At 42.2% G+C, this 25,050-nt stretch overlaps 1 protein-coding gene and 1 long non-coding RNA gene across 2 annotated transcripts; one reads left to right on the forward strand and one right to left on the reverse strand.

The window, feature by feature from the left end:
- Nucleotides 1-329: 329 nt before the first annotated feature.
- Nucleotides 330-24,930, reverse strand: apba2b (amyloid beta (A4) precursor protein-binding, family A, member 2b; the record flags this gene model as incomplete). Its single annotated transcript, XM_084541767.1, has 12 exons — nucleotides 330-2,146; nucleotides 2,798-2,938; nucleotides 3,272-3,391; nucleotides 3,501-3,713; nucleotides 7,589-7,768; nucleotides 8,688-8,873; nucleotides 10,951-11,037; nucleotides 18,379-18,524; nucleotides 19,018-19,057; nucleotides 19,975-20,055; nucleotides 23,089-24,149; nucleotides 24,456-24,930. The coding sequence occupies 12 exons, from the start codon at nucleotides 24,928-24,930 to the stop codon at nucleotides 2,075-2,077; spliced, it is 2,802 nt and encodes a 933-aa protein (XP_084397893.1). The 3' UTR covers nucleotides 330-2,074.
- LOC311486023 lies at nucleotides 7,594-10,713 on the forward strand. The gene is made up of 3 exons (XR_014698984.1): nucleotides 7,594-7,720; nucleotides 9,725-9,884; nucleotides 10,279-10,713. It is a non-coding gene; the product is annotated as an uncharacterized lncRNA (long non-coding RNA).
- Nucleotides 24,931-25,050: the final 120 nt, after the last annotated feature.

Genomic DNA, 25,050 nt, shown 5'->3' on the forward strand with positions numbered 1-25,050 from the left:
AGCTCAGACTTGTGGGAAGCTTCCTAAAGAAAAAAACTCCAGACACAAGAGATATCACAGGATATAAAATGTACTGATTGCAATGAAATAATGTTTTTATTGTGCACAAAAAGTCATGGTGCTCTTAGATTTGCAATAACAGAAACTGATGCCCTTCAGACACCCTCAAAATTATGACATTAGTCCAGAAGAAAAAACTAAATGATTACTTGCTTATTAAATCAAAACGCAATTTTGATTTATCGTGATTTGATTTTTATCATGCCACACTTTTCGTCTCCTTTATTAACTTTTCTTTCCTTGGCCGTAGTAGGGCTCCATTGGAACAGTCCACTCAGAAAAAGAAGGGTCAACATTTGGACAAACCCTCTCTGACGTCGCCCATTTTGAAGAGCACTAGCCAACATGGCAACATCTTGGCAGTAGCTAACTCCCGGTTTATCAAAACAATGTGAAACGAGGTGGAGCATGAGTGGAGCTGAGGTGGCCTCCCTTGCTTAGCTTGCATTTTAAGTACAGTTTAAATGTGAAAATAAAAAATCTTGGATGAGTACAATATCCCAAAATGATAAAATTACTACTTATTAATTCAAATAAAACACCATTTTGATTTATCGTCAGTGTATCTATTTTTATCCTGCCAAACGTCTTATCTATTTATTTTTAATTAGTTTATCTTTTTTGGCAGCAATCAATCTCCACAGAAAACCGAAAACACAAACCTTTTCTTTAAGATTCAATTCGATCCAAAAAAAAAAATCAAAAATCAAAAATCAAACCCAGGTTTAGCTCAGATTTTATTATCTTCTTGCCACAATGACATGATACTACTTTACGAGGCATGCACACAGATAATGTTCATACGGTTAAAATTTACTACAATGCATTGTAAAGCCATTACTCCGTGGCTTTTTTTCCCCCGTCACAGTGTGTGATTCACAGTTCTCTCCTTCCTTCTCGAGTTCGAAAGCCAGCATACAGTCGGGAAGATGTTTGCAGTGACTAAACCTGTGTGTTTTGGTTTGTTTTTTGTTTTTTTTCCTAACATGAGCACAATACTAGACACGTTTCTCTTTATGTACAGACATTCTAATACTGCTTATGGCAATGAGACAGCTCACACAACACAGTTACATTCACAGTCCGCTCATAGTATGCATGAGTCTCAGTCAGAACACTAAAGATGAACATACAGTAAAGTAGCACATGAAAGAAACTGTTTGTACATGTGACTTGGATATCAAAAGCATAGTTAATGCATGTTAAGAGTTGCCTGTTATTTAAATGTGTGTGCGTTTGTACATGAGAATTAGAAAAGTCGTCCTATTCAGAGGTTGAACTCGTGTATTGCCTTATAATGTCGTAAATCAAAAGGATATGGCGTTTTTCCCATGAACCCCTGCTGCAAGCATTGGTTCGATTCACATGTACGTTATGTCAACTTAGCACATTCAAACCCAACGATCCAAACACGTAACTCGTTCCACTTTTCACAGGCCACTACTATGATATCCGGCATTTAATTGTGTCTTTGCCATCATCATGGTCTGCTTTCAATTCAACAGCAAGGTTCAATAAATATTTACAGTGCAGCTGTGGCCCCTCCCTCCCCACTGCCTTCAGTCACAATATTAGCAAAATATGTATTTACATGAGAAATAAATTAACAGAGAGGAACATGAAACTATACAAGAAGTATAGTAGAAGTATCATATTGCATTACATGAATATAAAAAAATAAACTGTGACACACTCACGCTGTAAGTCCGTCCACACTATCTCACTGGAGTGACAGGAAAGCACAGACAGGACAAATAAATAACATCCACACACACTCTGCCTCTTCAGCTGGTCAGATGGATTAAGCATCTCGCGTCAAGAAAATGGCTGTTGCATGTTAAGCACAGACAAGAGAGATAAAGGAAAATTGAAGTCATCAGCCCAAAGAAAAAAAGGGAAATGAACCGACGAGGAGGAGAAGCAGTCCTCCCCTCGGTCGCTGGTCAGCTTGGTACTGCGGGTGAGATAACCAATCACAGCTGACAGTCTGTCCTGTGGAGCGGTCCCTGGCCGTTCATATGTACATAGGTGTCTCCTGCCCTGTTAGAAGCCTGAACATGGCTGCCGGCATGGTCTTCATGTGAATCTGGCAGTGAGAGAGATGACAGCATAGTTTCAATGGAACAGACAAACAACAGAAAAGAGTAGAACACTGTGTACGTCAGTGTGCTTGTGCTAGAGGACACTAAGCAAGATATCTCATCATAAAAAGAAACTAAAAAGGTCACCTTAGAGGGCGTATAAAAGCTCAGTATTTCTTGAATTCATCCTTTTTACAGAAAAATACACTTGTATGTACACTGATCAGCCACAACATTAAAACCACTGACAGGAAGAGTAAATAACATTGACCATCTTGTGACAATACAACGTTCCACTGGGAAACTTTTGGATCTGGCATTCATGTGGATGTTACTTAGACATGTACCACCCATCTAGACCAGACCAGGCACCCCCACCCCACATTTAATAATTGCATAATTTTACCAGTTTGTAAACATGCTTATTTTTACTGTAAAGTTGGACCTTTTAAAATCAAGGTCTAATAGCCTGAAGTTGTCATTTGAGAAATTGCAGTTTTGGGCACTTCCATGTTGCTTTCATTTGCAGCCCTTTGTTTGTATGCAACCCATATATGTTCTTTTTTCATACAGTGTAAAAATATCACAACAGTTTTTTGCAGTGTTCTACGTCCACTTTGTATGTGCACATGTGTGTTTGTATGCATCAGATTAACCTCGCCAACAGAGTTTGACAGGGCCTGGACGATCTTCTCATGTGCTGTGGCCACCACACTCTGGCCATTGATCTCTATGATCCTGTGACCCACACGGACGCCACCTCGCTCGGCAATACCGCCTCGCATCAGACTGCATATCTGCAGGGGAAAACGGATGAAAGGAAGCGCAGGTATTTTCTGAGTAGTGTCGCGGTACGGTAAAACAGCAGAAATACAGCAGTATGGGTGACATCATCTACAACTGACAGGTGTAAGGCTAACAAAGACGGGTCACACTTGAATGATGAACTGATGACACATTTAATCTTTGCTAAAGATGATTTTTAGCAAGTACTTTATTGAGTCAAAATAACAATTTATCTTCATCTGCTGTATGTCTGGTGGATCCTGTACAGAGGAAGTGGAGTAATGAGCAGATTAATCTTAACTGGGGCCGAGTGTGTGTGTGAAACATGCACATGCTGTACTTACAATGCCATTCTGGACACTGAAGCCCAGCTGGTACTTTAGATCTGGTCTCTTGATGAGGACAGTGGTAACAGGAGGGCAGCTGACAATGTTCATTTTCACCTGGACTTGATTCTTTAAGCCCTTTGACACAGAGAGACACACACATTTATGTGTTTGAGTGTTTAAAAACTGACGGCTTCAGCTGCCTCTCCCAGTCACACTTCTGTGTACATCTTCAGCGTCAGTGTACCTTAATGATTCCCTGACAGGTGGCGAGCGGCAGCCCCACCAGGCTTGTGTTGTTGATGGACATGATCTGGTCTCCGATGCTGAGCTTGCCAGAGCGAGCTGCTGGCCCGCCGTTCATCATGTTGGCTAAGATAACCGTGGGCAGGATGGAGCCCCAGCCGGACTCCACGATCACCACACCCAAGATCTCCCCTTTGCTCTTCTCCAGCTGCAGCTGTGGGCGGGAGAGGGAGCAAGTCAGAGGTGGAGAAGGAAGAGACGGCTTGTGAGTCATTTTTATGACAAACAGAAACTCACCTACTACAATAATGCTAATAATCTCATTTTTTTACCTGATGGGAGCAGAGCAGTGTTAGAAACATTTTGCTCCAGTCTTTTCTCATCTTAAAATTAATCAGCAACAGATTCATTTACAAATTGCAGGAAAATGCGAAAAAAAACCCAACTCATTATCAGTTGAAACAATTTGGTTCCTATTTGACACCTTTCAGAAAAAAATAGATTCGCAGACTCCAGTGCTAATGGATCAGAGGGCGTTATAACGGCAGCTCAGAGGATAGTGGTGAGAAATATCACAATATATACAGTACCATGACACAATAATGTTCTTTTTTGTTTGTTTCTACTGAGGTAGATATCTCTGGTTGCATTAGATTGTTGCAGATAATGTTGCAAATCAATGAGGAGCGGTGCTCTACGGCGGGGATTTACAGAAACACTGCATAAATTCAAGAAGTAGCCTCATCTCTTAAATTTGCTGGATTAGTTTACATTAGATTAGACAGAACTATCGGTATATTTGATCTAGAAATGGATTCTCCCTTGAATTCTGCGTCCCGAAACCCAAACAACACTTATCAAATAAAAGAGAGTCGGGAAATGAACAGAGATGTATCATTAGCTTTGAGGAAGCACGCCAAAAGTTACATTTGCTGACCGATTCCAACAAGCGTAGGGAGTTTAAATGGACGTTAATAACAAGAGAAAGTCTAGTGTCGTGTGACTACTTGAGATAAGTGTTGTTGACATAAATTGGCAGCCACATCCATATTTTTTTTGGCCATGTCTGAAAAAATTATTGGAAGGCTGTACTTAATGAATGTGAAGAGATTTTTGAGTACTGAGCTCATGTGGCCACAAATCCTATTAGGGCCTGCCATTAAGTGTATTACAAATACTGTAGGTGGTTGAAAACTGAGCCACAGCACAAACCCAGCTGCATCCAAAACATATGGCAATGATGGAGCAAATAAAATATGCATTTAGTTACTCATTACATCAATTAATACACTTGATTCATTCATTCATTTTCTGGCTGGAGCCACACACACACCTAATCACACTAATGAACCTAACCAGCATGTCTTTGGACAGTGGGAGGAAGCTGGAGAACCCGGAGAGAACCCACAGACACACACACAAAAAAAAAACACACACAAAAAAAAGTCGCCACCGCCTATAGCTTTGATTACAGCACGCATTCTCTGTGGCATTGTTTCTATAAGCTCCTGCAACGTCACAAGATTTATTTCCATCCAGTGTTACATTCATTTTTCACCCAGATCTTGTATTGATGATGGGAGAGTCTGACCACTGCACAAAGCCTTCTCCAGCACATCCCAAATATTCTCAATGGGGTTAAGGTCTGGACTCTGTGGTGGTCAATCCATGTGTGAAAATGATGTCTCATGCTCCCTGAACCACTCTTTCACAATCTGAGCCCCATGAATCCTGGCATTGTCATCTTGGAATATGCCCGTGCCATCAGGGAAGAAAAAATCCATTGATGGAATAACCTGGTCATTCAGTATATTCAGTATATTCAGTCAGCTGACCTCATTCTTTGGGCACATAATGTTGCTGAACCTAGACCTGAGCAACTGCAGCAACCCCAGATCATAGCACTGCCCCCACAGGCTTGTACAGTAGACACTAGGCATGATGGGTGCATTACTTCATCTGCCTCTCTTCTTACCCTGATGCCCCCATCAGTCTGGAACAGGGTAAATCTGGACTCATCAGACCACATGACCTTCTTCCATTGCTCCAGAGGCCAATCTTTATGCTCCCTAGCAAACTGAAGCCTTTTCTTCTGGTTAGCCTCACTGATTAGTGGTTTTCTTAAGGCTACACAGCTGTTCAGTCCCAATCCCTTGAGTTCCCTTCACATTGTACATGTGGAAATGTTCTTACTTTCACAATTAAACATAGCCCTGAGTTCTACTGTTGTTTTTCTTCGATTGGATTTCACCAAACGTTTAAGAGATCGCCGATCATGATTAATCAGGATTTTTTTCTGACCACATATTTTCCTCGAAGACGATGGTTCCCCACTATCCTTCCAGTTTTTAATAATGTGTTGGACAGTTCTTAACCCAGTTTCAATAGTTTCTTCAATCACCGATGAATGTTTTCACTGCTTGATGCATGTCAATGATTTGACTCTTCTCAAACAGACTAACATCTTTTCCACGACCACGGGATGTGTCTTTGGACATGGTTATTTAAGAAATGAGAAGCTACTCATTGCATCAGTTGGGGTTAAATAACTTGTTGCCAGCTGAAAGATAATCACCCATGCAGTAATTATTCAATAGGAGGCTCCTACCTATTTGATTAGTTAAATCCAGGTGGTGACTTTTTTGCAGTGTGTAAAATAATAAATTAAATAAGTTACAAATGAGGTGTTTCTTTACTGAAACTTCAAGGAGAGCATCAAGAAGCATGATGAAGCACATACAGAGTATGTAGGTAAAACTACTATAAAGCACAAAAACTGTATGTAGTATACACCGATCAGGCATAACATTATGACCACCTTCCTAATATTGTGTAGGTCTCCCTTCTGCCTCCAAAACAGTTGTGACTCATCAGAGAATGGACATGGGCCTTCTGAGGGTGTCCTGTGGTGTCTGGCAACAGAATGTTGTTAGTGGGGGCCTTTGGGTCCTGTGGGTTGAGGGGAGGGGCCTCTGTGGATGATCCCACATATTTGATGTTTGGGATCTAGTGAATTTGGAGGTCAGGTCAACACCTTGTGCTGTTCTTCATGTTTTTTTAGTTGTTCCTAAAGCGTTTTTGTGTGTGTGTCTGTGTCAGGCTGCATCCTGCTGGGGATGGCTGCTGCCATCAGGGAGCGTAATTGGGTGCCTGGTCTGGTCTAGGTGGGTGGTACATGTCTAAGTAACATCCACATGAATGCCAGGTCCAAAAGTTTCCCAGCAGAACACTGGATTGTCACAAGATGGTCAATGTTATTTACTTCTCCTGTCATTGATTTTAATGTTGTGGTTGATCGGTGTATGTTTAGAAAAGTGCTAAATAAACAATGTTCATTACTTTAATATTATAACAGACTGTAATCGTATCTCATTAAAAACAACGGGAGATTGTTAAACACTTTGCTACAGTCAAGCCAGTCTGCACTGCAATACTGACATTAACGTCTACATCACAACCGAGTTCTACTGAAGCTAAATATGGGTTCATGTTAGACATAAACACTCAAAGAACACAAGCCATTTATTCATAGAACTATTCTATATTTCAGTTGTATTTTCCTGTCCCAGTTCTTCAGACTAGCAGATGTTAGCAGCGTACACAACCAGCCTCGAGACATGAATTTATTTTTCAGCTACGAAGGTGGGGAAGCTTTAGTGCTTCAAGAAAGCCCAGGTTCCCCATCAGTACAAATTACTCATGTGCCTCTAATAGAGCAGCTGCGCGGTGGTGCTGCCCATGGAGCTTCTCTGCTCGTACAGCACAAAGTGTTCCACGGTTTTTAATTCTCCAAAAGCCTCCGGTAATGTTTTCAGGGCACAGCGTTAGCGAAAGTGAAAATGCAGCAGCAGAAAAAGCTTGAGTTGACATGCTCCGAGTTGATTTTACTGAACCATCTGCCTTTTAATCTGTCTAATTAGCTAACAGCCACTACAGCTGTGTGTTTCTTTAATAGCCCTGCAGCATGAGTGTTGTTTGTACCACATGTAAAAGGTGCTCCATGTTTATACCTTGTTTTTTTCCTGCACTGACACGCATGCATCGCTACCCTTCCGAGATATTTATGTGTGTGCTGTAAATGTAACCAACCTCTTTGCAGTTTTCAGAGTTGGAGAAGTGAATGAGGTCGTCATTATACATTTCCTGGGTATTGATGATGTCGCTGTACTCCTTTTGACTCAGATCCTCTGGGTTGATGCCGTTGGCTCTCAGGAACTCCTGGTAAGCTACGCTGAACGCCTGGCCGATAGACTGAGCGATAAGCTGGGCCTGCAGACAGAAAAAAAGAAGAAGGGCTGATGAAGTAAAGGGGTGTCTATGATCTTGTCTTGTAAGAGTCACAAATGAAAACCTTGACAATGTCACACATAAACAACAATGCAGCCTTTGGTGGCGTCAAACAATAGTGCCAAAGGGTGTGCCAAGAATATGTTAAGGCATAATATAAACTGATTGCCACTGTCAAAAGCTGTTCACAGTTCACACTGAGAGAGGCAGCTCTTTCCTGCTCTTTGGGTTAGGAGGAATGGAGCTTAATGAAAACAATGAATATAAAAAACACGACGTGATGGGAAAGTAAGTGGACTTTTATCTTGAACCGTAATAGAAAAGTAGAGGATTCATCATGTAAATCGCTTGCAGAATTTGCAGACACTAATGAGTAAAAGCCATGCGGTGGCTTAGTTTCCCACATCAATAAAGTCAAAAAACAAAACAAGACAGCCTTAATAACAGAAACAGTTAATAAGTTGATGGATGAGTGGCTCAGTGGTTCTATTATAACTCTAGCCGGCCTTTTAAAACCTGGCAACAAAATTAGATGAAGAGGGGACAGCTTGGAGTCCAGCATTTAAACTCATTGGCACAGAAAGTGAGTTGCTGGCTCCTCAGTGCAACATTGTTCACGCTGCCAAGTCTCGCTGAATCTGCTTCAACAAGGCTAGCAGCAGCTCAGTGTGGTAAGAAACAAAAAATGAAAAGTGGCCAGCCAGTATACATCATTGCACATCAGTGGGTTGTTTTAATTGGATACTGCAAGGCACACAGGAACGTTTGTGGGATTTCTGTATATTTGTGACAAAATTAAAGTTAGGATAAACAAATAAAATGATGTCTTGGACACAAATTCTCTCACAAACGCATGAAGACACAGAAGCAGACACAGAATTAGAAGTCAAGAGTCACTTACATCCTCGGACTCAAAGACGTGGCATATCATCTTGTACTGCTTCTTTGCCTCTGGCGCCCCAGGCGTAGTTTCGATACAGTCCTGCGAGGCTGTGCGTGGCATCCGGCGCCTCGCCATCAGGACTACGATGTTCCCAATATCAGCGATGTAGGATATAGTGCGGAGGGCGTTGTCCATCATGGTTTCCTGTCCACATATTGACCACAACATGTTAAATAAGACTCCACAGTTGAGTGCTTGAGGTCTTTATTCACTTGTTTCCACTGTAAATATAGACCTCACTACAATGAAAAGCAAAATAAATCCTGTAGCAAATGTTCGTTTTTTTCAGTAATTACTGGTGCAGCCATTAAACTACAGCAGGATCAATACACCGATCAGGCACAACATTATAACCACCTGGCTAATATTGTGTAGGTCTCCCTTGTGCCTCCAAAACAGTGGTGACTCATCAGAGAATGGACATGGGCCTTCTGAGGGTGTCCTGTGGTGTCTGGTAACAGAATGTTGTTAGTGGGGGCCTTTGGGTCCTATGGGTTGAGGGGAGGGGCCTCTGTGGATCATCCCACAGATACTTGATCAGTTTGGGATCTAGTGAATTTGGAGGCCAGGTCAGCACCTTGTGCTGTTCTTCATGTTTTTTTAGTTGTTCCTAAACTATTTTTGTGTGTGTGTCTGTGTCAGGCTGCATCCTGCTGGGGATGGCTGCTGCCATCAAGGAGTGTCATTGCTATGGGGCGGGGGTGCCTGGTCTGGTCTAGGTGGAACACTGAATTGTCACAGGATGGTCAATGTTATTTACTCTTCCCGTCAGTGGTTTTAATGTTGTGGCTGATCTGTATATGTATGCTATAAATATGAATCCATGATGGAGGCAATTAAAACACAATTACTTTTTTTTTTAAATTAAGACACTACTACTATAGCTTTGTACTTGTATCATATTGTGTCTTGGACAATGGCTGCTTTCAATATCAGTAATTTAAAAAAAATGAAAGAACCACTGTGCATCATATTTGTTCCTTTTTTTCCCCCAGGGCTACATCATCCATTTAGCACAGAAGGTGAGATGAAAGTATTGTCGACAGAAAACAACTAGGCCTGCTGATGATTGGATTCAAACCTGCAGTATAATCTGATTAAAGCCCAATAATGCCTCAGTAAATCGTATTGTGAGTACGACGTTCATCTTAACAGGTGGGCAATAAGAACTCTGAAGGTGTTTTGGAGTGTTTGTGTTGATTGTGTAATCACGGTTGTTCACTCAGCCTTATAATTGTGTAATAATGCAGATTTCATGAGACATAATTTCTGAATGAAACAATTTAGAGAGGATCTGGACTTCAAAGACAAATCTGTATGTTCGCTATGAGGTATTCATTCATGGTTTATGGTAATGTGCTATATTTAATTTCAGTTTAGTTAACATCACTTCATTAATTGCGTGGTGGGTTTTATCACATCAGCCTAATTAGTGCTGTAGTTTCAGCCCACCTTTGGAGTTGTTCTTATTATGAATCAGAGTCAGCAAGCTGCATCAAAATTTTAATTGCAGAAGAAGGCTTTTATACCCATACTCTCCTCTAAAAAGTGGCAGGACCAGTGGCAACCAGATGGGAAAGGGAGGAAGATAGACACTGCATTGCAGCACGTTATTTTCTGCCAGGCGGCTGCCCACACACTCACACGCATTCTGACACTCTGCTCAGATGGCCAGACGGCAGCTAAGACTGAAATACTGCACATGAATCATCTATCACATATACGTTGAACTGTTGCCGTGATCACGAGGCTCTATACGTGATGTCAAGAAGTAAAAAGCATCAAAAACTCCACCTTCCGTGAAGACTTGAATTGCTGCTTCACATGATGCAGCTTGATGTAAACAGCGGAGAAGGGGTTTTGTGTGAACATTTTTGACTGGATTTGACTGTAAAGTGAGAAAACGTGTGGTAAATTGTGTACTTTCAATGTGCCTATAACAATTTCCGGTTAAAATTTGGATATTTGTACTAAATTAAATTAAATAAAACCAAGGCCATGCTGCACAGATGTTGCCGCAGTTTTTTTTATTTGGCTTTGCAGAATCTATTTTTGTGCACGGTCAAAAAGAACTCCTGAATGTGACGCCATGAGATTAAACAAGTCACAATCAGAGCCGGGGTTTCATAAGATGTGGCTGGTGTCAGGAGTTAAGCTGCGGTTTTGACAGCAACGACAGAGCAACAGTCTCCTGATGAGTAACTCAGCTTGAAGTACTCACCTGTGAGTCTGCATTGAGGACCTTGATCCTCTGGGTGGAGATGAACAGATCAACCTCAGTGAGGGTTTGAGCATCTCCATCTGCACTCTGGAGAAACACAGAAGGAGGAGAGTCGGTCAAATCATCTCCTCATGACACTGATGGTTCAAGATCTTTTCACCAAGCCTGTTCTATCTTAACAAAGCTGTCTGAATGATGTCTGTATTAAATGTACGATAGTCTACATCTATATATCCAAAATGCATGCATGTTTAGTTTAGTTTCCAACAAGGTTAATGGTTGTAAGATGAACGGGTTGCTGATTCTAAAGGTGAGGTGGAAAAGTCAGAAGACGAAAGCGTTTAGCAGTGGTGTTAGTTTACATCATCTGTCCTGGCGCAAGGATGCAGAGCTGGCATGGAAATCAGGAGAGCAGCTTAACATTAAACCCTTCCCAGCTGGCTGTTACACCAGTGAGGGCTTCAAGCTGGCACACATTTCCCTCTAATCACTGTGCTGTAGACTAATAAAATTATATTTGTTTTAGTTTAATTGAAATTGCCTTATGCATTTCAAGTAAGGCAGCAGTGATACAGAATCTTAATAAAAATAAAAACATATCGAAGTAATTAAAGTTTTCATGTCATAAACAGTGAACCATTTATTTGAGAAACTAAGAGAAGATTAGAAAAAGATCTGATCGGGCGTTGCAAATCAATCCAAAAAACAAAGCTGAAACAAGGGCAACTGGGTCCAGAGTCCAGCATCAAGCTCACACCTTGAGTCTGAAGTCTCTGGCCATTAATGGTTCATTAGAGTAGCATTCATTGGAAGAAGACAACAGGATCAACACAAATTCATCCAATTACAGACTGTATGTGGTTGACTTGGATGAGTGGGGACATGTCTCCAAGAAACCCAACAAGTCTAGTTGCCCTCGTTTCTGCCTTGTTTTTTGCATCTACCATGGCCTGGATGACTAAGAACCTCCACAGACATGTTGCTAATTTATGTTTTTGTGAGACTTGAAGACTTGCTTTCAGTCAGAGGTTAACATATGGACCAAGCGAACTAATTTATTCTGTTCTACCAAATCAAGATTCAATTTGTCTAATGAATTTAATGCATCATGCATGTCCTTCTGTCTGTAACTGCCTGTGTGATTAAGGCAAAGCAAAACTTCATGTTTACTGCCACATTTGTGGATTAAAGCTCTTTTGGGCTCTCCTTTAAAGCTTTCCTTGGTTGTTTAACACATGCGTTTGTTTGCACATAATCCTTCCCTCCACTGCGTCTCAGAATCACCATAGTGTAAAGATGATATGATATGAACTGAGAATCATTTCCTGCTTCGGTCGGTGAAAGTTGTTAATCCCACAAAAAAAAGACATGCACTGAATTACAATCTGCTAAATACATCATTTAATTTACTTTAGGGCAAGAGCAATACAACTAAAAAACATCAGCATGTACTCTTTGACAAATAATATTTGATAACCCAGATTTGAATTGGCTTGAGCTTTGATTTGGGTACGATAGTGTCTCAGAAATTAATTTGTATGTCTTTGACCACAATGGAAAAGAGTTGTTCTGAATGTGTTGTGCTTTGTTACCATTTCTGTTATAATTTCCTGTCACTCTGGTATATTTACGTGAGACAAGCTGTACCAACTGGATGATAGATACTTTGATAGCTTCTGTTATTTTAGTGTTAGAAATTTTGAGAAATTTATGGGAACTTGGGAATATGAGTTATACATTGATCAGCCGTAACATTATGAACAGTTTCATTGCTATGGGGTGGGGGTTCCTGGTCTAGTCTAGGTGGGTGGTACATGTCTAAGTAACATCCACATGAATGCCAGCTCCAAAGGTTTCCCAGCAGAACATTGTATTGTCACATGATGGTCAATGTTATTCATTTCTCTCTGATCACAGTGGTTAAATCTCAACAGATATTACTATAACATGTTTAAAGGACCAGTTTGACGAATTCTACCACCTTAATACATGTTTATATTCTCGAAAACGGGACAAAGACGTACTGAAGCCAATGCATGAAGTTAGAAGTGTGCAAGACACAGATGGGAGAGGATACACAGACAGGCAAAAAAATAAATGAAAAAGAAAAAAAAGGTGAGAGTGGAAGGAAAGTGGCCAAAGGGTCTTCCGTTTGCTCTGTTTATTACACACCGCCTTTTTCTTGATTTTGGCAGCCTTCTGTACCCTCTGGCAGGCAGGCAGGCAGGCAGGAGGGCAGGCACGCAGGCGTTGGGACGGGACAAGGTCAGCAGATACGGGAGCACAAAAAACAGGAGGAAGAGGAGGAGGAAATAAAGAAGGTGAATAAAAGAAGGTAAGACAGCATAGCCCAAAACCAAACGGCAGGTGTGCTATCACTGCTCTCACAAACAGGGAGAGTGATACTGAGACAGACAAAGAGAGAGAGAATGAGAGAGACAAAGAGAAAGAGAGAGAGGAAGTGTGTAATTGAAAAAAAAAATGTTTGTTTGTGGAGATAGCGTATTGCACAACCGTTTCGGTTATCAGATAAAAATCAAAACTGCGACTACAGATGGTAATAATTGCTTTTTCCCATTAAAATACAGCAATTCAAAAGACATGAATTGATTGTTTTAGGACAGTCTAGAGAGTTTTTGGGGTGGGGATGTAGATGAACAGTTTTGTGGATTCACTGACATCAAGACAGATGGTTAAGCTCCATTTCTCAGCAGGTCAAGTGTATAGGCACTGCAACAACCATGTTCATATCACGGTCTAAATGCTATTAACAGCAAAGAACATGCTGGAAAACAATCAACGACACACAAAGAGGGAGGGGAGGAGATTAAGCCCTGAACAAGGATTTAAACTGTGTGCTTGGGATTTGGTCTCTGGACTGCTTTACAAGGTCATCTCACCATGTTTGGAATTAAAAAGCTTAGATCAACACGGAGGCAGTGTTACACAGCTAATGTGTGTCATTAGTTCATTAGTAATACTGTCCATGGAGTGAGCCCGAGATAAACTTGGTTAAGTGACATTTTAGAGGACTCTTAGCAAAATCAACACCTCTCTATAAAGTTCAAGCTGAGCTGCTGTCCCTTTCTCCATCAACCATACCAGAGGAAATGATCTCCCAATTATATTTCTGAGCGCAAGACTGCTCGTACCACTGCGCTAAGCTGGAACCACTAAGATGGTATTTGGAAACAGCCCAAAGGGAAGAGTCTTTTTCCAGTTTTCATTTTGTAAACTTTCCTCCTCCGTGATCAGCTCTCATGCAAGAAAGACATCCAAGGCTTTCAGCAACATCTAATGCTCTGCTGAGGAGGCGCAGAGTGAAGGGGGGTAAAGGCGGGGGCGGGGGTGTACCTTCATAAATATTACATCAAACAGGGTGAGTAACATGCCAAAAAAGCTCTGCCTAAATAACCTACGCAGTTCTGCTACAATTTACCTGGCGTGCTTCTTCTTACTCGGCATAGCACTACGAGGCGTGTTCCTGTGATTGTGTTTACTACATGTGTGCTTCCTTGTGATGATCTAAAGCAAACACACCAGTATGACTGCACTAAACTGCGTGGTCGGGTTTGTTTGAAGGCGACTGCATCCTTCTCAGAGTCAAAGTTTAAGAGTTGGTTCCTGCTACAGATATTTTTTTGTGGCAGTAGAACAAATCAAGGAGATACTGGATGACTATTTCTTCAGCTGACTCCTACCTATCACGGCAAACCACAAAGAAGTCACGGCTTATTGTTGCTATGGTTTTTATCCCAACAAGATCTTTGTAGGCAAAGCAACTAAGTATGATGGAAAGCAAGTGAGAGAAGAAGCACACATAGACTGGACAGATGGAATGATGCCAGCAGGCTTTGAAGAGGGCTGTTAGACTGAGACAAGGCAACAGGCCAAAACACTTTCAGACTTTCCTCATGAACCTCTTTAACTGGCATGTGACTGATCATAATGAAGATATTAGGGCTTTGGGGATTAAAGTTTATAACTGCAAAGTTTTATAATGAGTTTATTGTCTTAATGGCTAGTTTCAAGTCTTCAATACAGCATGATGCTTATTGTATATGTAAAATAATAGTTATATTTAAAGTAAATTATACAGTAAAGCGTGTTACAATTTCGGGCATGGTATGCTAATGCTAACTCGTGATCGTAGTGGCGCCCTGTCACTCCTCCAAAATCCAAGAAGAAAGCCAAAAGGCCAAAAATTCAGGCTTCAAAGCGCACAAACGAATGGACAACATGACTTTGTTCCTTTAACTATGTTAAAGTGCAATGGCTGTGAGAGTCAATATGTGTGGTTGCAGCATAAAATGACGGAACAGCCCCTAAAAAGGGAAGCCAAAGCAAGTAGAGCTCCCCCTGGTGTCTGGCTGCAGTATAGATCATAAGCTCCACCCCCTCCATGTTAGTGGATGGGACTTAGGCCAAACTAAAACACACGTCAAATAAAATGTTTTCAAGGATGGTTTCAGTCATTTTAAGTAGTTAATATAATACTGATCCACACTCAAATGTCCATTTTTTTGGATACGTTTCATTTTAGTCAGTTATTTGACAATATAGAAACATGATGTGACATCATGATGATGAAGTTGCCATGCCAACTACTCCATGAAGCGGTTCCGTAGAGGAGTAAGAATAGGAAAAAACAAATAAATAAGGACAGTGTATAATCCAACATTTCTTTGTAACTGCTGGAGGTAGAGCAGAGTGCAGTATTATTTAAACAAAAACAAGAGTGAGTCTGGCAGAAGTGTGGGCGGGTCATCGATAACACTGCTCCGTGTGCCTCCACTCTAGCGCAGTACTGCGCAGACTCTGACTGCAAGATGGCATTGCACGTATTCCCGGGAAAATACTGTCAGTTTGGCCAATGCAAGAAAGAGGGGACATATTGTCCATAATTATATACAGTCTACGGGTTGACGTTCCAATCATCTGTTTTGATAATGTCTGCCCTTTTCCAAACAGTTTCCAAAGGCCATCTGGTTGGTTACGTTAATCCCTCATGCCACATTCACGGTTACAACGCTCATGAGCAAATAATGCTTTGGTGTGTTTAATAGGTATATGGAAAACAATACAATTAGTTTAAAAGGCAAAAACAGGTCTCTACACTGACATAGCCTTGACTTAATTGAAATCGGCCAGTTAGTGTTGTTTTCTGACATCAAGCAAGAAAACTGGAAAACACACACACACACACAGTATATCCGCCTCGTCAATCAGAAGTTTCATTACAGCACGTAACATTCTAAAAGTAAACCACTACACAGGAAGTCATTCAATATTTAGAAGCCAGGCTTGTGTTCACATGAGCGGGAGATAAAAAGAGATCGGTGTCTGGGTAGCAACTGTGCACCAAAACACTGGTGGCACTAAATTATGTCATTTGCATCATGACACGCTGTTCTTTGATCACAAAAGTCACCTGGCAAAAGGGGACTCTGAACTCACAACAGAGAGGAACGTGAGAAACATCAAAAGTTTCTCTTGACAGAATTAAATTTTGAGTACCTGTTTCTATAAAGTTTGCTATTTTAATAGAGTAACAGTGGTGCATATATAGCAGTCAAGCTCTTCAAAAATAACATGAAAGGAGCTGTGCTTCTCTACATCATCCTCATCACAACAATATTAGTGAGCAGCAGGGTGCAAGTGTCAGCAAGGGAAATATAAAGTTCACATGGCGGCGGCCCCATTATCCAGCCGTCTGTGGCAAACACATGCCCTACAGCCTAATCTGGCCAAGTTCTTTAGCTGCCCTAAAAGAGCACTCATGCCTAATGTGTGACTAGGATGCTTTGCTGTAGACACAAACAGCATTCGTAAATCTTAGGTGTGGACAGATCAAACCGTCATCAAAGAACGGCCGACAATGAAGGCCAACTGTGTTGAAAAAGACTGCGGCAAACGTCCAGCTAGCACAGATGTTCCATGCCTGTATGGAAGGAAACTCTTCCTGGAAACTGAAGGAGACACTTTCGAGGCTGGGAAGTTAGGAAGAGCTACAAACATCTGTGTGTGTCCTATGAACTTAATAGTTCATCACTAACTAGGGCCATAGATGCTCAACGATGGCCCTGCAAAACTGGAAAACTGCGCACCATTGGTTCGGTGAGTCACAGCCCTTGGGGTTAAGTACATACAGATCAGCCACAACATTATAACCATCTTCCTAATATAGTGTAGGTATCCCTTGTGCCTCTGTGGATCATCCAACAGATACTTGATCAGTTTGGGAATTTGGAGGCCAGATCAACACCTTGTGCTGTTCTTCATGTGTTTTTTTTAGTTGTTCCTAAACCGTTTTTGTGTGTGTGCCTGTGTCAGGCTGCATCCTGCTGGGGATGGCTGCTGCCATCAAGGAGTGTCATTGCTATGGGGTGGGAGTGCCTGGTCTGGTCTAGGTGGGTGGTACATGTCTAAGTAACATCCACATGTATTGCCAGGTCCAAAGGTTCCCCAGAGTTGCCACGATGTCAATGTTATTTACTTCTTCTGTCACTTTTAATGTTGTGGCTGATCGGTGTGTATTAAAATATACTAAAATAATATACTGTAATAGCAGAATTTTAGGTGTTTGTTTGAGTTTGTGGAAATGCAACTGCTTTTTCTTACAGAAATGTGAGGAATATATCACAATACTGCAGAACAAACACAACTAAACATGCCCTATCAGCAATGCAAAGCCACTGGGCATACAGAACAACCAAGTATTCTATATATTCTTGACATATTTAAGTTACTAGTGCTGCCTAGACAAGACAGCTGGTACGTTATGATCAAATGAAATGAAAATGCTGTTTCATAGATGAGAATAAGTTAGAGGCGATGGCCCCCCCGGGTATTCAGCACTGTAGGAACTTTGCCATCAACGAAGGAGCCATTTCAGATCCTCAGGAATCCCTATCTAAATGTGTTTTCTGGCCCCTAAAAAGTCTTCTAGTGGAAAATATTTCTTTTTGACTCGGGAACAACCACAGCCTCAAGGCTGCTTCAACTTTTGACTCATTTGTACAGCAACACAACATTAAGCACTAGCTTCCAGTAATATCAATATTACAATGCATCAGGCTTCAACATCAATATTTATGATGTTAAAAACCAAGTTACAAATTATTTAGTCACTCAACTTGTAAAATCTGTTCAGACTTCAGAGTTGTGTATCTGACCCAGCTGTTATTTGTAGAAAGGTCCTAATAAACATAGTTATTAAGAGTTAATTAGGACTGCAACAATCAGATAGTAATACCAGATTCCAAAAATTATTGAACCAGAGGAAAATCACACACAAATCAAACCAAATCAAAGGGAGAAGACACATGTTTCTCTTTTTGATTCTGAACAGTGATTATCTTTGTGGCACAAACTGAGTATGTGTGTTTACAAGTGGATCTTGGTGTGAGTGGGTATGCTTTTGAGTACCTTGACCCTGCTGACAGCCTCCTGGGCCTGCATCATGCGTATGTTCTTGGAGGGGTTCCTCTCAGACAGCAGCTGAGTGGAGCCCAGGTAGTTAGCGGCAAAGATAATTCCATCAATCAGGTCTTCTGGCTCGCAGGGTCCTGGGACTGGACCAGGGACAGTCAGAGAAGATGAAGATTAACAAGGAGACACATGGAAAGCCATTAGACTGAAAGGGTTGAGTGTGAGGTGGAGAGGGTATTGTAATCACTGCACTCCATTGGCTGTGCGGAGAAACCGAGCCAAACCCTGTTGCTCTGGAGATGGAGATATGGTGATAACAGGCTGAGCAGTGAGATGGCCCTGACTGTGAGCTGATGCGAGTGCAGAGCAGTGCTGGTGGGAGCGGAGATTAATCTGCCTCTGTGATACTATGTAGGTGTGGACTCTCAAAACACACACTTCAGAACACAATGTGCTGTCATGATCAAAAGGAGCAAACACACAACTAAGGCCATCGGAAATTATTATATCTGGGAGGTGCCTAGAGGCAGATAAACAGCAGTGGAAAAGGAAGGCAAAGCGACACTTGGGACTGTTCCATGTAATTAAAATATTTAGATTTTATCACCACACAGGTGTGCAGACAGATTAACTTACCATCGACAAAGCTCGGAAACGATGCAACTTTCTTTGTTGGCTGGAAGACAGAAATAGAGCATGACAGGTAACTGGTTGTGAATTAGGTATTTCTCTACAGTCTGAAAGGAAACCTGTCAAAATGTTAGTGTTTGATCCTCTTTGTCAGCGTTATTAAGGGTTAAACTTGGCTTGGATCTGCTACTTACATTCACAACATTATCAGGTCATGCAATCAAGCAGCAAATGGAAGCTGCCTAAGTATATATTTAACAATGTGTCTTAATCATGCCTTTATTGATGCAACTGTATGAAACAAGATTCACAATCTGATAAGGACAGGTTTAATTTTCTGATTGATTTTAAAACAATGACTGTGATTTTTATCTCATCCATGTTGATCCTTGATCATATTCCTGACCATACATGTACAAGTTCATAACTGTAAACTGCTGGAGGCATTTCATATATGTGCCTTGCTCAAGGGGCGCTGCAGAAGTGGGTGAGGAGACAGTGCAAAGTATTATCTACCATCCCACACTGACATCGATGTGGGAGGTGGAGGAGAACGCTTCGGACAATTGATGAGATTCAGACCCTCATCCCAGTGGATCTACTGAATCCTACAACCGACGCACCACATATTCAGAAAGTTTACACCGCTCAAGGACAAAGAAAGGTGGGCGGAGCCTGTAAAGGAAGCATCCACTGCAGACATCTCAGTGAAAAATGGCTCTCATAAAACCACAAGCAGACACGCTGCTCAATTACTAGGATGCTATCACGCCGTAAGGAGAGGACATGAGCTGAGGTTGTAATTGCACAATTACTCATTTACTCAGATGGCCACACGCGCATGTGCCCACATTGGATCCCACACATAAACAACAATATCTTCAGTCTAAATGACAAACGACTTCACATCAGATAAAGGACAATGAGGGAAACGCTGCTACAGAACATATAGCCAAACCTTACCTCTGGTACGTTGTTGTTCTCCAGGGGAACGTTGAGGTCGGACCGCTGCTGTTTTCTGGGTTGCTCCGCACCATTGCTCACCTGGCAAGTCAACACAGAAGAACAGTTGCAAAACAAATAAGAATTATTGTTTTTTAAAGAGAGTAATATTGAATTAAGGCAAACATATTTCATTTCTATTTATGCCGCTGGATGACCTCCAGAGATTCAGTTAGGAAACTGACTCACATGTGGGAGGTTTTGTATGTGTAGGTACAGACTATTGCTATAAACAAGACGTGAGAGAGAGAGTCCTGCACGGTCATAAACTCCTGGAACCTCTAATACAATAAACATGTCTTTCTCCTTATGGTGTGTTAAGCTATTAACAAAATTAAACAAAATCATCCTATGAGCTATGCTCTGTTTTGAAGAGAGAAACAATGTGGGTTCAAACAACTGTCACTTGGCACATGGTTAAGCTCTTCATTTTGTCACATCTTTTATAAGATTTACATGTACAATACATCCAGAGTCTAATCACACGGTGGAAGAATTACGCTGAATGTTTTCCATCTGGCTATCGTGGCTCCTCGCTTCCTTCACTCGTGTTTGCATGATGCATTCATGATTCACAGTCTACAAATGCATTTGTGTTTACGTTATGAATGAGCAGGAAATTATTATAGTGATTGTTTGTGGCGCCAGTTGGGATTCTACAGGTATTTTGCAATCGTGAAATTCTATTAATATTATCGTAAAGCTGTTTCCGTAACAGCGGGGCCAGACTGGGAAAGAGCGAGCGGATGGCCAATTTAGCAGAATGGAAAAGCCCCTGTTCATCCACTTGGACATTTATTTTGAAGTCCACAAACACTCATTAACATTCAGTCATATTAGTGGCTGAGATAAAATGCTCCAGCCAATAACACCTCCAGTGAAGAAGTGAAATGCAGAGGAACGGCTCCTGCTGCTGTGAATCTGTGTCGCTTCTTTCGCCAAAAGACTAAACTCAACATAAAGTCCTGATCAGTATTCATTATGCTGCCCAACTCAGCTGTGCAAACAGCCATTAAATTAATGAGATCCGGGTTGTCGTTTGTAGGGACGCAATGCTAAACTGTGATGTTCTACAAAACTTTGCTCATGTACAGAATCCCGAGCGAATGCAGACAAACCGCGCACCTCGTGCAAAGAGGCTACATGTGAAACTTTATCATCAATAAGTCAGCACCACATTAATTTTAATCCAGTCGAGCAATTAACATCCGCAAGATCACCACCGAGAGGCTTGGCAGCTTCTACCCATGTGTACACAACGGGATAGATTTAGCAGGATTTGTTTGTAATTGAGTGCCTGACCCTGTATCTACTTATCAGACTCAAGTTAAAACTATAATTATATGTTTTTTCATTCTTTTCTGTATCGTATGTTCAGCTAGAGGTAATACATTTGTCAGTGGTCTTCATATAAAACATGCTATGAATACTCAAAATATCTAAAATAAAAATAAAATATCTGGTGTTATGGCTAAATATATGGTATTTATAGCTAAATATGTAAATGCTAATGCTAGGACATACAACATGTCCAAAAAAAAACAGCATACAACAGGAGTAGAACTACACCCAGACTTTTACCATATAGTCTTTCACATACTTGGTGGTTCATGGAAGATTTTTTAAAAGACAGATTACTCAAATACTACATACATATAGTATAGTCTTTAAGGATGGATAACACTGAAGAAAAACCCCTAGACTGGTGTGAATAAACTGAAACAGCCAGAGGTGCATTACAAATATCACAATGGATGCTTTCAGGGGATAAACGCTTTCAGTCATTGAGAAAAGCTCTAAATATTATTTTTTTGTTAGAAAATTACACATTTCCGAAGGCAAAAAACTAATATAAAGGACAATATCATGGGAAATAATGTGTGAATGTTTAGGCTGTGAAAACACTTAACATCTCAATGATGCTCAAACAAACATATCACAAAAAAAACTAAAGGTTAAATATTACATTTGTATGTGTGTGCAGACAATGTCTCTTAAGGGTTTCACACAGTATTTCTTCTGTTAACATAATCTTTTGGCTCCATGCTGCTACAAGAGGCTCTTATTAAATTCATTGTTGCTCTGGTTCAGTCAAGGGTCACGCTGAAGTGGCGTACGGAGAACATTTCAATTGATAACAGAGGACAGAAAAAAATCATTTCTGCGAGTCCGGGAGTCCGTGGGAATCCGCAGCGTGCTGTACATTTTTTCCAGTTTAATCTAGTTACGCCGTGTGACCCAGTTGCTACAAATGAGCAACATAGAGCGATTGTACGAGCACATGTGCGCAGTGTGGAGCAGGTGTGTATCAGCATGCTGCCCACAGGAGACTATCCTCGCTCTCCTTTTACCACCTGACTTTTAGAAGATGGGGAAGCTCTGCATGCGTTTGAATCTAATGATGTCTCTGTACAGTGTGTGTGTGTGTGTGTGTGTGTGTGTGTGTGTGTGTGTGTGTGTGTGTGTGCATTCATGCAGGTCTGTGAGAGTAAGAGAAGATGAGGAGCGGGGGACATTTCAAGGTAACGTGGAGGTGGTGTGAGGCTCCTGCTATTCTCTGGGTGGTAATGAGGAGCGTGTCACCTGTAACTCATCTCCAGCTTGTCACAAAACTCCTTCAATCGCATCCAGTGGCAAGACTCTCTTAAAATATCCTGAACCTACATCCTGTGCTTAGACCATATACAGTAGCTGTGTTACTGTTATTGCTGTCATGCTCTCTGCTTCTTTCTGCCACTGTCTGTACCTTAACTTCTGGGGTTCAACTGGAAAGTCTTGAATTGAAATAATGGCACATACGTTCTGCATTAAGACCAAACTGCATTAGCTTTAAATTAAGCCTTTCATTTGGAGGGAATGGAGAGCAGTGGCTTGTGAATGGAAACCAACTATTACAAAATCACTTTGGGTCATATACCATAATTAAATCCCAGTGTGACCACATCCGTTTGTGAAGCAAGGTTTGTGCTAGCAGCTGATATCAGATGCTAAACTACGAATTACTTTCACGCCAGAGCTGATGTTATTAACAGATTAGATACATTCTCACAACTGTTCTGCTTCAAAACAGCTCACCTGCTCTTGTGCCCATCTCTGCCTGTCTTCAGGGGAGCGTGGATGCACCTTCACGCCCCTCTGGAGGTCGGGGTTGTTGTGGTGCATGGACGGGAGGTTCAGGGACTTGGGCCGGCTGTCGTGGCGGTGGTGAGGCGGTGGGTAGGGGGATGCGTCGGGCTTGGAGAGGGTGTAGTCGCTTGGTGCTGGGTCCTGCGCCAGCTCCTCTGGGCTTTGGTCAGTGCCACTGCTAAGGCTCCCCATGCTCATACTCATTTTAATCTCAGCAACAATTTGGTCAATGTCCTCCTCAGCCTCCTCCCCCGTCTCTCCTTCTACCACCAGAACTTTACGGCTACGGTACGGAGAAACTCGAACTGAGTTTCCATTGTCTTCGGGGACATAGTAGTCTCCGGTGTAGGCCCTTCCATGTTGCTCCTCCTCGTCCCCTTCCTCATCTTCTTCCTCATTGGGACAGTACTCGTCGCTCTCTGCCTCCTCCTCTTCCTCAGCCCGGCGAGTGTGCGAGGCGTCTTGCATGGTGGGCTGGTGGTGATGATGATGGTGATGTTGGTGATGGTCCAGGATGGGTTCTGGTCGTCCATTGTATATCTGTTCATCAGGATCTTGCTCCACCACCTCACAGCGTACCTCCCCCTCCCCGTCACCCCACTCCTCCACCCGGTGCCTCTCTCGTCTCGCCCACTGCTCCTGCCTGACCTGGTCCTCCTCTCTCCACTCCTCTCGTGCCTCCTCATCTCCCTCTCTCCACTCTTCCCTCACCTCTTCCTCCTCTTCCTGATCTTCTCTCCACTCTTCTCTCACTGCACCCTCCCCCTCCTCATCTTCCACCCACTCTTCCTCTCTCACCTCCCCTTCCCCCTCCTCGGCCCATCCTTCCACAGCCTCCTGGCATTCATCAGTGTGTGGCTCGTCCATCTCCCTGGTACCGGCGCAGTCCCCCTGGCTGTGGCCGTGGTTACAGTCTCCCTGGCTGCTGCAATCCATACCTTCCAGGTAGCTGTCGTCCTCAGGGCAGTAGCGGATGTAGTAAGTCACACCCTCGTCCTCCTCTGCCAGTCCTGGAGGGGTTTATGGTGACAAACAGAAATGGTTCTCATTAATTATGGCTACTACTACAACTTAACATTAGAGCAATATGTGGTACATGTGGAAGTAAGCAACCCCTATTGACTAGATTACCATCAAATTCACAATTCATTATCTTGGCTTTTATGTGTAGAATAAATGAAGGTACTCTTTTCGTTCTCCTTAAACTATAACACAAAGCTTGTTGAAAATTAAAATATTCAGCAGAATTAATAAGAGAAAATACTGACAGGGCAGAAATAAGTTTCTTTTAATATGATGACTGATGTCACACTCACCGTCATCATAGTCTTCCTCATCATCTGAAGTGTTGTTGATATAGTCAGAGCTGGAGTCATCATCCAGGCTGTCAGCTCCGCCATGGAAGTCGGCCTGGTCACGCTCATCCGGGTCATGGTTCTGTTCGGGCGTGGACGGCGTAGCTGGCCGCTGATCCTCAATGTCTGCATCTACTTGGTTGCTACAATGCTTCACATCCACCTCTGCATCTACGTCCGCTTCTGGATGACTTCGGCCCACGTCTTGAGACTTGGGAGAAGAATATTGTGCCTTACAGTTATGAGGGAGGGGTTTCGGGACACGTGGCTCTTTGGGGTAGCGCACTGGGCGCTGCCGTGCGGGGATGGCTTTCAGATCACACGAGTCTGTAGGATGAGGGTTGGGACAGGAGACGGGGCCTGGAGCAGCCATATTGTTTGCTCCACTGGTCCCTGGCCTCTTCCTGTGAGCCATGATTGGCGGCTTACAGGCCATGCATTGTTATTGGTTTTATCCTATAAGAGAGAGAGACACACACAGGGACAGCATTTCAGGGCCACATCAAATGAAACTGTTAATCCAGCTGCATCAAGTGACTCACCAACAATAATAACC

The sequence above is a fragment of the Chelon labrosus genome (assembly GCF_963514085.1).
Source record: "Chelon labrosus genome assembly, chromosome: 3".
NCBI classification, from domain to species: domain Eukaryota; kingdom Metazoa; phylum Chordata; class Actinopteri; order Mugiliformes; family Mugilidae; genus Chelon; species Chelon labrosus.